The sequence below is a fragment of the Tricharina praecox genome (genome assembly GCF_024521635.1).
Source record: "Tricharina praecox strain CBS 144465 chromosome Unknown BZA05scaffold_8, whole genome shotgun sequence".
In the NCBI taxonomy this organism is placed as follows: domain Eukaryota; kingdom Fungi; phylum Ascomycota; class Pezizomycetes; order Pezizales; family Pyronemataceae; genus Tricharina; species Tricharina praecox.
In genome coordinates, this window is record NW_026250410.1 from 1,001,912 (window position 1) to 1,018,993 (window position 17,082).

Genomic DNA, 17,082 nt, shown 5'->3' on the forward strand with positions numbered 1-17,082 from the left:
AGGTACAGTTACAAGTCAAGTCGGAAAGCAACAATACGTTGCTGCACGAGGCGGCGGCGGCGGCGAAATAACGGAAAGAAAAAGCAAATCAACGATATAAACTACAAGAAAAATAAGAAAGCAAGAAACGCCCCATATGTAGCAGGTCAGTTCCCGCTACCTGTGCACACACAACTGCGAAGATATATGTGCTTCATCGTCGACTAACAACATCTACTCCTCGCTTCTGGTCCTCTTAGGATCTGAACCTGTCGTGTCATCGCTAGCACCACCGACAGCAGCTTCAATCTTCCGTTTCACCGGTACGACATTCCCGTTACTACCCTCAACCGGTGGTCCCGTAGGATCGTATTCCGCTTGTCCCTGTTTCTGTCCCGAACGCTTGGCCACTTCTCTCGCTTCCTTTGCCTTCTTGCGGTCTGCATCGTGTCGCTTCTTTTGGTTGTCGCGCTCTTTACGGCGCTCCATCTTAGACTCGTACTCATGCCAGTCACCACGGAGGTCTCGCAAGCTGATCGAGAAGCGTTAGCACAAATTCACCATTGATAGAGCTATATCCAGTCGGAGACATACCCAAGCGGTGGCTCCGGAGCCGGGTCCTCGGAGAAGTATGGGTGTTTTAAGCAGTCCTCAGCAGTCGGTCGCCGTTCGGGGTTGTATTGCAAGAGTTGTGTGATCAAGTCCATGGCGGATGGCGGAATTTGCCTGGGAAAGAATCGTCAATCACCAACCCTTCATCATCACAGCGATATCAAGGATACAACACATACTCGGCAAACTTTTTCCGGAATCTGTTCTTCCGGTTCAGACCGGACGTCCTCAGGAGCGAGTACCAGGGCATTTGTTTCAACTTCGGCCACACTTTCTCGGTAGGCTTGCCCAGAATCTTATAGATGATATCCAGCTGGTCGATTTCCGTCCTGCCCGGAAACAGTGGGACGCGGGTGAAGAGTTCAACAAAGACGCAGGCGGCGCTCCACATATCGACAGCGGGACCGTATGCTGTAGCACCGAGAAGAATCTCTGGTGGACGGTACCAAAGGGTAATGATCCTATTCGTATAATCCATTTCCTTCTTGCTGTTCTTGGTGTAGAAGCGCGCCAGACCGAAGTCGGCGATCTTCAGCTGTCCGTCGTTGTTCAAGAGGATATTGGAACCTTTGATATCGCGATGCAAGACACCACGGTGGTGCAAGTAGTGCAATGCATCGAAAAATTGCCTCGCCAGGTGCTTAATGTGTGTGAGCTCGAGTCTGAACGTGGGGTGGTTGAGAATTCCGGTCAAGTCGTGATCCATGTAGTCGAACACCATGTAAAAATCACCTGGCCTCTATCAGCCAATTGAACCGCGAGACCAATGGTTGGTTGTACTTACTCTTTTCCACCATCATTTCCAACAATGAAACGATATTCTCATGCTTGAGCGCTTGAAGTAGTTTCATCTCCCGAACAGCGGTGATCGGGAAACCGTCCTTTTCATTTTCCATTCGAATCCTCTTTAGTGCTACCAACTCTTTGGTAAGATTGTTGGAAGCTTTGTAGACCTTGCCGTAAGTTCCCTCTCCAACCATGCTAACCCTATGATATATCGGCATATCCTTGACGATAATCTCGGGGCCCGGGGGTGGAGGGGGAGGTGGCGGCGGCGGTGGAAGTGGCGGAGACGGAGCTCTGACATGTCGCGGTGAGTTACGTCTGCGTCCTCTGCGGGGACCTTCGTTCGGCGTAGGTCTCGGTTCTGGCTGTCTAACTCGGGAGAGCCTGGCCGTGAGGTCGATAGTCCGACCCCCCAGTGGTGCGCTATTACTGCCAGTCGCAAACTTACCCATCCTCATATCTAGGGCCTTTGGTGCTGGTTTCACGGGCTTGGAAGACTTTGTAGGTATAGCCATGGTGAACTTGATCTTTTCCGCTGCGGGGGCCGTAGGAGCGTTTTCAGGAGCGGTGTTGTCGGGACCACTAAGCACCTTCTTAAAAGACTTGACTGGCTCTTCCCCAGATACGGGCTTGGTTTCATGTTGCATCTCGGGCGGCTTTTGGTCGGCAGCGGGACCGGTAGGAATCGGACGTTCGCCGTTAACCTCTGGAGACAGCTGTTGACTTGGATCGTCATGACTGCGAGCCCCGGGAGACCCGCCGTGAGAGTCCCGGCTCTCAGACTGCAATCGGTCTTGTGTAGGTGCTGGAGGAGATTGGTCCTGCCGTCCTGGAGCTTCAGAGTGGCCACCGCCTCTACCACCTCTGGCTGAGCCCCGCCCTCGAGCTGGGAATTCGCCACCGAAGGTCCTGAAATCATTAGCTTTTCATCACGCATTGGCATTTAGGGTTTCCTACAATGGCTGGTTACGATGGTGATCTGCTCCACCACGACCACCGCGACCACGACCTCGACCTCGACCTCTTCCACGCTCGGGACGATCCTGCACCAGACGTTGTCGCTCCGGGTTCACATATGGTCCATTACTTGGACCTTCCGGTTGCCCCTTGCTGCTAGAATCGCCAACGGTGGATTGTGAGTCATGGACATCACTACGCCGACTAGACGGTCGTTCTGCTGTATCACGCTTTGGCGACCTAGGGGGAGTCCGACGACGGGGTGGGCCACGGTTTGAATCTCGCGAGCGACTCCGTATTCGTCCTTCGGATGGGCCGTGATCGTCCTCCCGCCGACCTCTGATCCGACGTTCCGGTGGTCCACGATCCAGAGCCGTGCGATTGGACCTTGATGACGCAGCCGGTGGCGATGGCCGTCTGTCAGGAAATAGTTCGCGTGGTGGTCGACCGGAACGTGGAGGCGATCGTGTACGCATGGGAGGTGGTGAGTATGCTGCGTGTACTGGAGGGGAACGAGCACGTGTTGATGGCGGTGGCGGTGGTTGATCGGGCCTGTCACGATATGGTGACCTGTCCGATCTGCTCTGTGAATGTCGATGCCGGAGAGGAGGATAGTCCGCATCATTCTTCTTCGAAGGTTCCCTCCGAGGCGAAGAACCTCTACGCGCGGGCGGGCTGACATATCTAGATTTCAGGGGAGGAGGCGATGGTGGCCTTCGGGACCCCCTCTCGACTGAGTATCCGCGGGAACGAGGGGGCAGTGGTGGAGGTGAGAGATCAATAAGAGGTGGTAGTGGAGGGGGGGATCCGGGTTCGCGTCTTGAAGGCGGTGGAGAGCGCTTGCGGTAAGCCGCTTGCGGAGGCGCTGGAGACGCAGCATGTCGACGAGGCGGTGATGCCGAACGCTCCCGGTGACGGCCCGATAATTTGTGTTTTCGTGGCGGAGAGCCTGGTGCAGGTGGTGGTGAACGTGAGGCATCACGTGTCCCATGCTTGATGTTGGATGGCGGACTTCGAGATCTAGTACGTGGTCGTTTTGGCCTCTTGTGCTTGGTGAAAGTATGACCCGGAGAGCGACTCCGCCGTCGCTTATCTGTGGGTGATATCGAAGCATGCCGCTTCCTGTGTCGATGGGATCCGTGGCGTGGTGAGTGTGAATGGCGATGGCGCTTTGAACGGTGTGGAGAGCGTTCGTCATGCTTTGCAGAACGCCGAGTCTCCGCACTCCGACTTCGTCCTCTCGAGCGTCTCCTGGTAGCTGTCGGCGGTGGGGGCCTCATATCATCCCTTTTCCGCCGCTCACGGCTCCGTTCCCTCTCCATATCAACGTTTTGCCCATGCTTTCTTGCATGCGGCGATGAACCTTTCTTCTCCCTAGAATCGGAGCGCGCCCGCCGACCTCTGCCTCGATCCGCATCCTCGTAATCGTACCGCCCCGGACTCCGAGCGTCATGATTTCTGGAGGTCTTTGACGACATGACTGGTTGGGGAAGGACGGGTGGGACACCTGCGGGTTGGGGAGACAGTTCACGTCAGCGATCTGTTGCACAGCGATGTTGGGGATTCTGCCAGACGACATACTCGAGAGACCGCGACACACGCACACACGCTAGGCAGTACACCTGCCCTTCTTTTAAAATTATGTGGGCGTTAGGTTGTAAACCGTAAAGCTGGTTGTTCTGGATGTTTGATTATCTCAGACTTTTTGGTTGGTTAGGTTTGGTTAGATATCAACGCGGCGAGTCGGGAGTGACAAGTCGTTCGGGGTCGGTCAGAAGTAGAATTGGTGAAGTGAAGGGCGAGCCAGCTGCAGTGGTGGCTTCAGGCTTGGCACTGTCCGGACGCGCCCCTCGCTCGCAAGTGTGTGTAGTGGTGGTAGTGGCAGCTGTGGTGAGAAGCGAATCCGCATAGCGAGAAAGGCGTCCGTTCACTCGGCTTCTTCCCTGTCCTCCTCTTCTATCTTCTCTTCTCTTCTCCGCTTTGGAATGAAAAGAAGATGATTAAGATCTGCCCCGCGTTTCTCGCTCTGGGGGGAGGGGGAAAGTGAAGTGGCGGGTGAGATTGGGGCAGTCACCCGCCCATCCGCTCCGCCATCCCATCATCATCACCACCACCACGACCACCACCACCCGTACGTGGCCGGCATGCGAGAAGCAATCGCCGCCACCACCACCACCACCACCACCTCTACCTCCAACAGGCAGTGTGTAGAAGTATGCAGCATGGCCTCCTCAGCCCATCCGACATCCACCTCAGCCCATCCGACGTTCCCGACTCCATCCATGATCTTCCTCTTTCCTCCATCTTTGACCCCACACGATTCCCAAAGAAAACCCCCGACCCTCATCGCCTGCATCTAACTCGGCACGATAAACCCCACAGGGACGGGAATCTCTCTCTCCCTCTTTCTCTCAGAGAATTTCAAAAATGAAGCCCCTCTCTCCCGTCCATCAATCCAGACCGAACCAATCTGTCTGGCAATGATGATGACACGGGCAGCATAACAACATATCAAACACAGAAAAAGGACAGAAAAATAACAATATCCAAACCGAGCATGGCTCTTTCTTCCCCTTCCTCTTTTTTTCGTACCATTGCACAGCCCGCCGGGCTGCAGTGTGTCGGTGGCAGACAAGGCGAGGCAACCCCCCCTCCCCCCGCCCCCCCCCCAGGCCAGCTCTTCTCACAGCCGCCAAAATCTGGTTGACGTCGCGTGTGTATGTAATCGGGTCACCGCCGAAGACCCGTCCCCGATAAATGTGGCCGAATGATCTCCGTTTGACGACCAGCGACGACGACGACGACGACAGACGATATATATCTGCCTATCTGCCTGTTTGTCTTCCCGTCTTTGACGGGCCGTTTTCTCGAACCATCATGGGAGCTCCAGGGAGGGTGTGTATCTACTGCCGAAGCTTTGGAAGGGACAGACCACCACTGGCAACCGCCAATATAAAGTTGTGTTGTCTTCTTCTTCTTCCTCTTCTTCTTTCGCGTGCGCGTCATCATGACCCCTCCATACCATCGCCCATCCAGTACAAGAATTAGTTCTGTCGGCACCGTGCTGCTTGCTGTTTTCGTCGCGAAAAAAAAGCCGAGAGACAACGGCGACAACGACGACGGCCGGTCGACCCTTCCTCGGGGCTGTATTCCTGTGTCTGCCTGATGCTGCTGCAGGTTGCTTCATTCCCTATAATCCGAGAAAACCCGGCGCCATGTTCGACCCCGCGGAAAGCGGATAATGATCGGAACAAGCGATAATCGCGTCCCATCCCATGCCATCCCCTTTCATTTCGTTCCGTTCAGTGCCTTTGAGTCCTGTCCCGTAAAAGTTGGGGTTGGAGTTGGAGGTGAATATCAAGTCTCTGCCGGGCGCCGTGGGGGGTGAATGAAGTGAAGTGACGTATAGATATCAGTTCCAGATCCAGTTCCAGTTTCCTGGCGAGTTCGCATCGCCGCGCGACCACCGTCGCCGCCGAAGCTTCCGTTCCGCGACGGGACCCATCTGTCACGTCAGTAAAACACTTAAGAGCCCCAATGGCATGCGGGTTCTGTTCTGTTGCGAGCGACGACGTTCGGATTCGCAGGGCGTGGTGGGACAGTGGGTTGCGGTTTTGGGGGTATTAGGAATCATGGGGCGGTGGTGGGTGTGGGTCTTGGCTTGGCTTGTTCTTGGTGGTGGCTGCATCTCAAAACATCGAGGAACGCTGTGAGTGATCGATCCTCAGAAAAATTCACCCACACAAGAAGGGAGCAAATTCAACAGAATCCCAACAGTCATCTTCAATACTATATTAAAGGGCGCTTCAAGAATCTCACTTCGCTATATACTTTGGTATATTCCAAGCCCCCCATCGTCCACAAATAAAACTCCATCAGATATGCAAACGCCCAACAATTACACACATACAAACACCTAAAAGAAATTCTAGTGCACGCTCCCAGTTCCAACTACGCTAGCATATACGAAAGATCCGGCAGCCCGTCAATGATCTTTTTGATTATCTCGCCTTCTTCCATCTCCCTCTTTCCCTTTGTCGGGGTGGGCGGCACCGGAGCATCCCATAGATCTTTTCGTACAGGCGGTGGTGGCGCTGGTGGTTGACTTGGCTTGTCGAAGAATGAGAGGTCCCACTCGGTTGATGCTGGTGCTGCTGTGATAGATGTGGTTGTGGCTGATCCTCCGAAACTAAATGCAGTGCCATTGCTGCCCAAGCCCGTCGCTACCGTTGAGGTGTTGGTTGAGAAAGCATCAAGCCCGTTGAATAAACTCCCACCAAGCCCTGCAAACAGATCCATACCAGCGTCAGAGGATATGGAGGGTTTTGCCGAGTGAGATGGAAGCGACATGGGCACTGGCGTCTGCATGCGGGAGGTATTATCAACAGATTTAGTTGGTGACTGCATCTCGCCCCATTCATCGTCGTCGCGAACCAGATCGTGATCATTATTTATAGCGATTGACAGAGCGGAAGGTTGTGGTGGTAGCGGCTTGTTGGTGGTCTCCGGGGCTGGGGGTAGTTGTTTGGCTATTTCCACTGGTTTTTTCGTGCTGATGACACTGTCGGGTCGGGAGCTGATTGTACTATTGCGAGATGATATCGGCGAAGCGGGGCTTGATGGTAGTGCTGGAGGGGACGTTGGCTTGATCGACTCGAAGGCAGCCCATCCATCGCCTGAATCTCGGGGCAAAGGGGTTGTTGCCTTTGATGGTGTTGAGACGAGCGCCTCGAATGCACCCCAGTCATCCGAGGATTGCGATGCAGGTTGAGCATTCACCGCTACACTCGGGGTACATGGCTTATTGAAGCTATCAAAGCTATTTCCCCAGTCGTCCATGCTTGATGTGACTTGCGTAGTCGGAGGTATTTCGTCTTTGGCCGGAGGCTCAGGTGCCACGTCGTTTGGCACTTGCATCTTTGGTGTTGGGGGGCCGCTGGCCATTGCGGATGATGCAAATGACGCTACGGTGGGCGAATTTTGCCTCGTACCGCGTCCAAGAGTCAATGAGACTCTCCGAGATGCAGGCCTTGAGTTGGCAGCGCTCAAAGGTAGCACATCAAAGCTTGACTTTTCAAACGGTGAATTGTGGCCGCTGAAGCTTGCCTTGGCTAGCGGGGACGGATGGTTGCTCGAGCTAGCCCATCCAAAGTGAGGTGTAAGAGGTGAAGGGACGGATGATCGTTGTATCGACGGGGGCACCGTTGACGTGTTGAGCGGTAGAGGTGGTGTACGCAGCCCGCTCTCACTGGTGTGTCGGGAATGTGTTTGCAAGGCAGGAACAATTTTCGGCGTACCGAGAGAAAGTCGTTTGTTGGCCTCACTTGATATCGGCGACGGCGACGGCGACGACCCAGCTCCCCATCCAAACATGGAACTCAGATTCTGTACACTTTTACGCCCATGCCCTCCAGTGCTTTGTGTTTCGGTCAGCCACTTGGCCACAATCTTGTGCACCTCGCCTTGCACATTTGACCCAGGCCAGGTGACGCGGACGTAGTCGTCGTCGTCTACAGCGTTCTTCTTGCGTAGCGTTCCGTCTTGCGTCAATCGATACCACGCTTTCCGTCTACAGAGCTATTGTCAGCAGACGGTCATATTCTACCTACGATTCAGATCACTCACGCTCCAGTGGTGTGTATCACCTCGCCCTCTACCGGAGGCGGATCGGGTGAGCTAGTCGGTATGGGGTAGAGTTTGCGGACGAGTGATATGTCTATATTGAATGCCGGGACACCGTCTGAGGGCGGCGGCGGCGGCGGAGGTGGGGACGACGGGGCTACAGCCTCGGGCTGTACCTCGGGCTCGGTTCCAACAAAGTCATCGAATTCCGCCTCCTCGGCAAAGTCTCCGAAATCGTCATCACCTCCGGCATCCTCGGTATCTGAAGATTCCTCATCGTGCACTTGAGTGTCGGCGGGTGGCTTGTCTTGGGTAGTGTCCGACGACAGCTCCACCTCCGTGACTGACCCATTGACGTCCGTATGTATAGCTGTGGTTGTTGGTGTTGTTGGTGCTGCGGGCGGCTCAATTTGCGGGCTATCTCGGTCTTCCTCTTCCCTTTCCTCTTCCTCTTCCTCTTCCTCTTCACTCTGCTCACTCTGCTCACGAGTCGGAGAGGAAGGAGAAGTTTCGGGTAATACTTCCGCGGACTCCGACCTTTCTCCGACCTCCGCCACCACCACCACCACCACCACCACAGTCTCCGCCTCTTCCTCTTTCTCTTGCCCAATTTCCCCCTCTTCTGCTTCTTCCACCTCAGCTTCTTCTACATCAGCCTCCTTTACCTCTGTCACCTTCTCCACTCCGCCATCAACAGCTCCCCCCACATGTATATCCAACCCCACCTCTTGCGTCTGATCGAACGACGACCCATCCATCTCCACCTTCTCCAGCACCGGCGATGTCGCCGTCTCCACATCAGGCTCAATCTTTGAACTTTCCGCCCTCTCCGCCACATCATCAAGCACATCACTCGCCGCGCTCCACTCGACCTCCTCGATAGTCGGTGGCACCGGCTTCTGCAGCTCTAGGTCAAGCTGTGGAGTTTCCACGGGAACCGGCACCTCCTCATCTTCCCCGTGTGTAGAGCCCTCATGTATAGAGCTAGCAGCACCCCACTCCGAGCCGGCCCCCCACTGCTCATACCCGTTCCCGGGGCCGGGCGAGAACCCCTTCACTCCCGCCGCGGCCCACAGCCCAGGCCCATCATCGTCGGCGGTATTCGCAACCGCCCAATCCGAAAGCGGCTCGGTAGAAGTAGTAGTCGTAGTCGTCGCCCAGGCCGACGTCTCGCCAAAGCTGTCCGCCCACGGATCCTTCGATTTCGCGGCCGTGGAGTCGTCGTGTTTCTTCGTAACAGTAATCGTGGGGGCAGCGGCAGTGGTTGTGGTGGAAGTGGTGGCAGCAGTCGTGGTCGTGGTCGTGGTATCATCCGCCCACGGCGAGCCCCAGCCGTCCGCGTCGTCGTCCATGCTGCAGCTGTGATGATGCCGGTGGATGGGATGGAACGTCGAGCATGTTCCGTTCGTCGCGGTCCGGTGGCAGGCGACGGGGGGTGCTGTCAAAGCGGGACGCTAGATGCTGTGGTGCTAACTATAGTGGTCGTTGGTTGGCTGGAACGTGATGACACTCTTTTGCTTGCTTTGCGCCCCTGGTTGCGCTGGCCGGTGGCTGCACGTGCGCGTGGCTTGGCTAAGGGGACTATGATATGGAGCTTGAAACATGATTCACCATACTATGGAGACATACTACCGCAACACAGCGCTGATACTCTAGATTACCTCGAGCTTGCAAACGGATCGATGACCGGTGACCGCGTCTGGGAATAGGAGACTGGGAGGTGTCATCGCCGCCGCCGCCGCCCACACGCCCACAAGCCGTGTCGCAGCCGCAGCCCGGATCATCCTATCTTCACGCCTCGTATGATGCCTCGTATGATACTACTCTACATACACCTACACAGAAGAGCACTCGGCCAGCGCCGGCAATAGAGAAAGTACTCTGCCGGCCCTTCTTTCCCAAACAGAACGGCGCGCGTACCTTACTCAGCTAGGTAACAAACGTAGTGTACCTACTGGCACACACACAGTACGATTCAGCAGAGATCCGACCAGGTACTTTTGTATGTAGAACGCAGCATCGACCCATGGACCATGGACCAGCAAAGCAAAGCAAAGCAGAGATATCACACACATGACAGTAGCTCAGCTCCACTACCTACGGCGTTCCTGCATGCAGGAACTTGGAAGGGCTAGGTATCTTTGCCCTAAGCAAGTGTAGGTACGTACGATGGTACCGTAGGTGTCCATATCCATGACCTGGAACCTGGTGCTGGCCGTTGAAACTTGACCGTTGGCCGTTGAACTAAATCCTGAGATCATACCTGTTCTTTGGGTACATACATACCGTACCCTAGTCTCTAGAGTGCTTATGTAGGTACAAGTGGCCATCCTCGGCGCTGCAATGCACTGTGATTCTGTGAATTGAAGTCACCTAGGTACCTATGCAAGTGATGGCCCATGAAGGAGTCGCTGGATAAATAACTCAAATCAACTCGCAGGGTCGCAGTCAGGCTACGGACATACGGTGCAGAGTTACAGCCTTCATATATGTACCTAGGAAGCTCCATTCCTCCTGTGGTCCATCGGGACTAACCTACCTACACACAGGTAGAAGCACAGCTTCTCGGCCAACCACATGTGCAGAATCCGGCAGAGGACTCTTCACACCTACCTGGTATGATATGTAGCATGCAGAACGCAGAACGCAGAATCCGACGGGCGACGCTCGTTCCTTCTTCCTTCCTTCCTTCCTACCAGTACCGGTATACCTGAGGTGATTATGTATGGCTCGCCGCATTACGTCCACACCCACCCGCACACACGCAGGCCGCACGCCGCGCTGCACCGCATTGACCATTCCACCACCCACCGTACAGCGACGTACCGCGACGTGCCACGTATCTTGAGCGACCATGGACTTGTGCACTCTTGTGCACTCCTGTGCAGCACAATGTTATGCAAGCTCCACCACCCCCCACCACCACCACCACCACCACCACCACCACCACCACCAGCTCCTCCTCCTCGTTCGGCAACGCGGAACACATAGCTCAAAGCCCACAGCCCATCAAAGAGGACCGTTGACGATGCTCATCACTGGGCGGAACCAGTGGCTCCCCTTCCATCCATCCAGCCAGCCATCTTGGCCCGATCTCGTGAGATTTCCGAGCTTGCCGAGGTTTTCGTTACCTATGTATGCATACATACGAAAGGTGAGTCCAACTGTCGGAGGCGGCCGATGGATGGATGGGTGGGTGGATGGGTGGATGGATAGAACGTGGCTGGCCAGTGGTGTCGTAGTGAGAAGTGAGATGCGACACACTCCCAGAACTTCCCACGGTTTAAATTTCGGGATGGATTTCGGGATGAATTGAAATGAAAAGAGGGCCGGGGTTTGATCTGATTCGACTCAGGCCCAGGCCCAGGCAAAAGGCATGAAGGCCAGAAGAAACGTGATACCTGGGTGCCTATGACGTTGTCTGCCAGCCTGAAGTGACGGTGACGGTGACGGTGCTGAGTAGAGCACCTACCAGGTATAAGGTAGGTCGCACCGGGCTTCAGCCTTTGAACCCGGTGATCTCTCGAACGACCAATGGGCGGACACCGGTACATACGTTGGGGGTCCGACATGGGGAAACTTCCGGTGCGGGCAGAGAAGTTTCTGCCAGCCTGTGGCCAGGAGCTTCTGAGATCTCCATCCACCCATCCACCCATCCACCCATCCATCCATCCAGCCCTTAGACATGCTCGTGCCGAAGAAGAAGAAGAAGAAAAATGCAAGCCGCTATTTACCGAACCGTTCGCTTCAAAGTTCAAGCAGGCAGGCTCTTGGCGGACTGAGGCTCGCTCGGCTGTAGCTGGCGAAAACGGCAGTGTAGCAAGCAGAGACATTTGATGGGGGGCACTGGGGCACTGGGACACTGGGGCACTGGGGCAGTGGAAGGCAGTGGAAGGACGCATAGGTCGGCATCAACGTCGTGAAGAAATGTGACGATAGTTAGCCTTTCTATGTAGATGCTTTGCCCTAGGTACCGTAGTGTGCTTGCTGTACCGGTACCACCTATGATAGGAATCGCTCCGTCTCTGCCGCTAACTGATGCCCAACTTAGTGCAGAAACAAGAGTTGCGGCTCCTTGCGGCTCTCCTACGACTCGGCTGCGGCTCGGCGGGAGAGAGAGAGAGAAAAGTAAACGAGACAGCACGTTCCGAGACTTAACCCGTGGCCCGCCCGTCGGCATCGTCTACCAACCCACCTACGTACTCTGGAGTATGGGCATCGGTCGGATCTCGCGAACGCCATTCGCCTGCGGCTACCCTCCCACCGTCGAGATTAAAATATCTGCAGCCTCCAGCAAGTTGCAGCAAGTGCAGCCTAGAAGGGAATGGTCGCATTGATGGCGGTGGTCGCATTGGTGGGCATTAGTGTGCGATTTATTGGAATTGGACGATCTGCCCTGCCCTGCCAGCGCATCACTTTTTTCTTCATGCATGCTCGACTGGGTGCAGACAGGGTGGCCTATCAGAAGAGGGCTGGGCTGGGCTGGGGGAGGAGGGCTGCTAGGGGGAGGATGGGCTGGGGGATATGGAGGGGAGGGCTGCTGGGGGGGATGGAGAAGGGGAGGGGGGAGGGGGAAACATGTGACTTGGGCGGTGATGGGTCGTGATGGATATGGGATATGGAGGTTCGGGATTGGAACACTTCCTTGTTGATGGGAGCTGCGGATGCTCTCCACTCTACTTCGGACAACTCCACGGCGCACGCCGGAGCAGCAAGACGTGTCGGTTGTGATATCGGGCTTCCGGTACTAGTAGTTAACACCCCAGCACCCGTCCGCGAGCCTTCTCGGCGGCGGCGTCATCCCGCGTGCCCGCCTTTACTGTCCGCCTTTAGAGCACCGTCCGCCTTTACCGCCCGAATTAAATACCGGTAGGTACTAGCTGTAGAGCTCACCCGTAATGGCGAATATCGATTCGCTCGATAACACTAGGAGCTTTGCCGCTGCTAGAAGGGATCAAAGAGATGGCTGAAGCGGCATGGAGTTCTGGTGGTGTCGTCGTCGTTGCGAGGCTAGGGACTGTGGCTGTGGCGGAGGATTCGCCGATTCCCGAAGCCTTGAACTGACTGACGAACGACGAACGGCACTGTGAGATTCATCATTCGTAGAGCTGTCTGTGGGCATGCTTGCTCCTATGTACCTATGGTGCTGTAGGTGCTTTAGAGTACCTACCGGTACCGATTTACCTCACCTTACCTCAAAGCCATGCTGAAAATAAAACATCCTTCGTCTCCAACTGGAGATCCAGTTCAATGGGGAGCCCTACATGAGTAAGTATGTTGGTAGGACGTCTCACCGTGGTTGGAACTTGGTGGTGTGAGAGCCTGAGCACCGAGAGTGAGGAACTCGCCGGACCATCTACGGTATCTACGGTAGTAGCTACGGTAACTATCCTGGTCATTGCGGGGTGTGGAAGGCTGGAGCCAATAGGACCCTCCCGAGTCCCCAGTGCCCACCACCTAATTCGTGGATAGATAGACGTTTCGCTAACCTCCACCATCATGTTTTGTTTATACCCGCGCCTGGTGCGCTTATAGGTATATGTTTCGCATCTCCAGCTTCATCTTCAGCTTCACGCTGCTGCACCGTGGTTACTCTAAAGTGGGTATATATTACAACCCCACGGGCCTCGACACGCCGATTGATAACACCCAGGCATGAAGCATGTACTCTATCGTCGAAGCTTCAGCACAGTGACTCGACAACGTCACGGTGGCTGACGTTCACGGCTCATCACCGTCGTCATGGGAGCGCACGTTCCCGAATCGAGTCCCTTCCTCATCACATCTCACCTGGCCAGCCAGCAAGTTACCTACATCGAAAACGCCCGTTTGACCATACCATCATACCTAACATCATGCCATGCCATCTCGGAAACAGAAGGAACAGTCCGAACAGAAAGTTCAAAGTCGTGAGACTCGTTGCGGATGCGGAAAGACTCGGGTGGACCGTGGGGGACGGAGCAGGTAGGCACGAGGTAGACAGTCCAGACTCCAGACTCCAGACTCCAGTGCACGATTAGATACCTGATGCAAACACCCAAACGCCCGCACCCGGGAGGAAACGACATCGTTGCGGAGGCCGGAGGATCACAGGTTCGCATCTTCACCAGGTCTTATCCAAAGATCCAAAGCGGTAGGGGGTATCAAGTTCCACCTACCTAGTCAACTCGCAGTCGGCACGTCTAGCTCGCAGGCGCCATTCGCTTCTTCATCCCGCCGAACGCCATGTTTTGGGCGGGGGTGATTCTCGTCACAAACAGGCCCCGTGGACAAGTGCCGTATCGCCAAGTCCGACGTAGGTAGGCGGTGTACGGTATTTCAAGTTCTAAAGGGCGAAGCCGACGATCTACATACGCAGCAATCTACTCTATGTATGTAGGGCGATTGTCGGGTTTAGTGTGCTCTCCAGCTCTAAGCGCGGGCCGGGTGTAAGATATGTGAGGCACTGAGGGGTTGGCGGGAGGGGAAGTGGGGAGTGGAATACGACCACCGAGTCACCGTGAGCTGTTCAGCCTTCCTCTGGCCTTCAAAGTTCAAAGTCCTGAGTGATGTGAGGCTACATACTGGAGGAAGCGCGGTAAGGCGGCACGATGAAGCCATCCGCAAGACTCCGCACCTTGCCTACGATAGGTATTGCGAGTTGCGGGGGGCTTTTCAAGGTTGGGGGTTCGGGTGACATGCACAAGCTTCTCGAGATCGTTTCACCCAAATTCCCGAGCAGCGTCAGGGCGAACCGATGGCAGGGTACTCGATAGTACTAGTTGGTGACTTGCAGCTGCTGACTGTCCTCGAGATGTTCCGACGGTGGTGGTGGTGGTGGTGGTCGGGGATGCCGGAAGGGGTGGGTAGGGCTTGAAGCGGAGGTGAGGTTCGACTCCTCTCTCGTCACTCTCCTCAAAGTCGCATGTGACCCCTGTCGCTGCGCTGTCGTTTCGTCGTCCGACCAATCGTAAACGGCTGCCGAAAAGCACCGTCATGCAGCCGCACGCAAGGAGTCGAAAACAGACTCCTCTCTCTCGCTCTCTCCATCTGTTCCTTGCAACACCTGACGGCGCGGCATCGAGCAGCAGCAGCATCGTATCACAAGCAGCGTTCAGCAGCCCGGACTGGCCACATTGGCCAGGAGTTGCGAGCACGGTGCGAGTGCAATCTGATACCCGCAGCGGGGCCAGGTGCAGACATGTATCGTATCTATCATAGTATTTGCCGGTCTCTCTCTGCGACGTTCGGCGGCTGGCTGGATGGCTCGACGGAAACGGGGGTGCTGGCCAGGGAGGGGGAGAGGGAGAGGCAGAGGGAAGGGAAGCAACGGAAAGAAAAGAAACAAAGAGAAACAAAGAGCAGAAACTCGACCCGAGATATCCCAAGCAATGACGCTGGTGCTGATCCGCCACCGTGACTCGATTATGTAGTTGGTGGTGGTTGGCTTGCCCACCGCGTCCATGACGGCCGCGAACGAGCACAGCAGAAGTCGAAGAACGACTGAAGAACAACTTCCCTCATAGCCCCCCTTCCCCGTTCTCCCGCAGTCATCGCCATCATATGCAACTCCTCGCACCGGCCTCGTAGAAAAGCCACTCGTCATCCGTCTTTGCACCCTCTGGCGTCCAAGTCACCCAATCCCGTTCGTCGCCAGCGCACCCTCTTCTTCTTCATCCTCTTCATCCTCGCCATCCATCCATCCATCCCGCCCACTCTCCGCCTCCGCCCCCTCCCTCCCCATCCAAATCCCGCGCGCGAAAAGAGTGCGGCCCTTCGACTGCATATCTAGTCCGCAAGGCAGTTGGATCTCGTCTCGACCCCCGCGACGAATCAGACCGCCAGGCACTTCGTCCACAGAATCCGGAGAGCAAATCGCTTTGCTGTCGAGTCAGCACGGGCAGAAGTGGCAGCAGTAGGCCCAGCATCATTTCCCTAAGGCAGGTAGAGTACCTAGAGTCGCAGCAAGCAAGCACGCAGCAAGCACGCAGCAGCAAAAGCACAGAAGCACCGCGACACCAGCCATACACACGCAACTGCCACCCCCCCTCCTAGCACCCCTCCCACCCCTCCACCTCAGCGCGACTCTCGCTATCCGATTCACCAGTTCTGCGATTCCATCGTCTTCGCCCGCAACTTCCCAGTCGCTGTCGCAATCAAAGCCATCTATTTTCCCCCACTTCCTTCTCTTGCCGGGGGGCTATCGTTCTACCTATTCAAACTCCCAAGTAACCTATTCTCAGCTCCGCCCGTGATTATCTGTTGATTTTTTTCTTCTTCTCCTTCTTCTCCGGACTACTGCTGCTACTACTGCTACTGTGTCGTTGGGTGCCCCCCCCCGTTCGCTCTCTTGTCGTCGAGCGTTCCCGAGTCCAGAACTACAACTTCTCACGCCTTCTCCGAACCGGTTACGCCTGGTCAACCTGCTGTTTACTTGTCTATATTGAACTTCGACTCATCCCGTCCCATACCTCCATGGACTCATGAAGGAATCTGATCCTCTCCCTCGCTCAGCCACCTGTATGTTTCTCCCCCCTTCCTGTCTCGTTCGTTCGTTCGACCAAAATCGGCCGATCGGTCTCCAGCGGTGTCGTCGGCCGGTTTGTGGTTCGGGCGTGGGTTGGGTGTGAGGTCTGGCGGCGCCGGCGGTGGTGGTGGTAGTGGTGGTTGTGGTTGTGGTACTGGTTGTGGTTGGGTTGTGCGCGCGGTGGCCTTAGTCGCTCGCTCGCTCGCGCGTTGGACGTCCACCGCTGCCGGCCGGCCATGCTTGCTTGCTTGGATGGGCACTGGAGCAGCAGCTAACGTGGCAATCGTCCACTCTTCTTGATGATCGATGCTGCTGCTGCTGCAACCTAAGCAAAAAAAAAGGGCATCTCATAGCTAATATATCATTTGGCCTTCTCTATAGCCCTGCTGCCTGCGCCCTCATCGCGGCCCTCTTCTCCATCTTTGTCGTCGCCGTCCCCTGCTCCGCAGCAACAACAACAACAACAACAACCACCCCCGCCTCCTCCTCTCGCTTCTCCTCCTCCCCTAGATCCTACCTCCACCGCTCCTACCAAACCTCCACCACCGCTTCAGCAAACCCAACCGCCGCCGCTGCCACCGCCGCCACCGCCACCCGCTCCTCCACCTATACCGACCATA

The 17,082-nt window shown here is 55.8% G+C and overlaps 2 protein-coding genes across 2 annotated transcripts; both read right to left on the reverse strand.

The window, feature by feature from the left end:
* Positions 1-86: 86 nt before the first annotated feature.
* BZA05DRAFT_264507 (uncharacterized protein) lies at positions 87-4,162 on the reverse strand. Its single transcript, XM_051480169.1, has 6 exons — positions 3,916-4,162; positions 2,335-3,841; positions 1,376-2,286; positions 771-1,323; positions 574-705; positions 87-511 (listed from the first exon to the last, which is right to left on the reverse strand). The coding sequence occupies exons 2-6, from the start codon at positions 3,810-3,812 to the stop codon at positions 214-216; spliced, it is 3,372 nt and encodes a 1,123-aa protein (XP_051340904.1). The 5' UTR covers positions 3,813-3,841; positions 3,916-4,162; the 3' UTR covers positions 87-213.
* A 1,925-nt stretch (positions 4,163-6,087) lies between these two features.
* Positions 6,088-9,448, reverse strand: BZA05DRAFT_473009 (uncharacterized protein). Its single transcript, XM_051488038.1, has 2 exons — positions 7,960-9,448; positions 6,088-7,903 (listed from the first exon to the last, which is right to left on the reverse strand). The coding sequence occupies exons 1-2, from the start codon at positions 9,306-9,308 to the stop codon at positions 6,286-6,288; spliced, it is 2,967 nt and encodes a 988-aa protein (XP_051340905.1). The 5' UTR covers positions 9,309-9,448; the 3' UTR covers positions 6,088-6,285.
* Positions 9,449-17,082: the final 7,634 nt, after the last annotated feature.

Excerpts from the sequence above, each read along its gene's own strand:
- BZA05DRAFT_264507 (XM_051480169.1), bottom strand. The coding sequence starts at position 3,812 with ATGTCGTCAAAGACCTCCAGAAATCATGACGCTCGGAGTCCGGGGCGG. Across the intron at positions 1,324-1,375 it reads GGAAATGATGGTGGAAAAGA|GTGATTTTTACATGGTGTTC; the intron begins GTAAGTACAACC and ends GATAGAGGCCAG. Across the intron at positions 512-573 it reads GCTCCGGAGCCACCGCTTGG|CTTGCGAGACCTCCGTGGTG; the intron begins GTATGTCTCCGA and ends CTTCTCGATCAG.
- BZA05DRAFT_473009 (XM_051488038.1), bottom strand. The coding sequence starts at position 9,308 with ATGGACGACGACGCGGACGGCTGGGGCTCGCCGTGGGCGGATGATACC. Across the intron at positions 7,904-7,959 it reads GTGATACACACCACTGGAGC|ACGGAAAGCGTGGTATCGAT; the intron begins GTGAGTGATCTG and ends ATAGCTCTGTAG.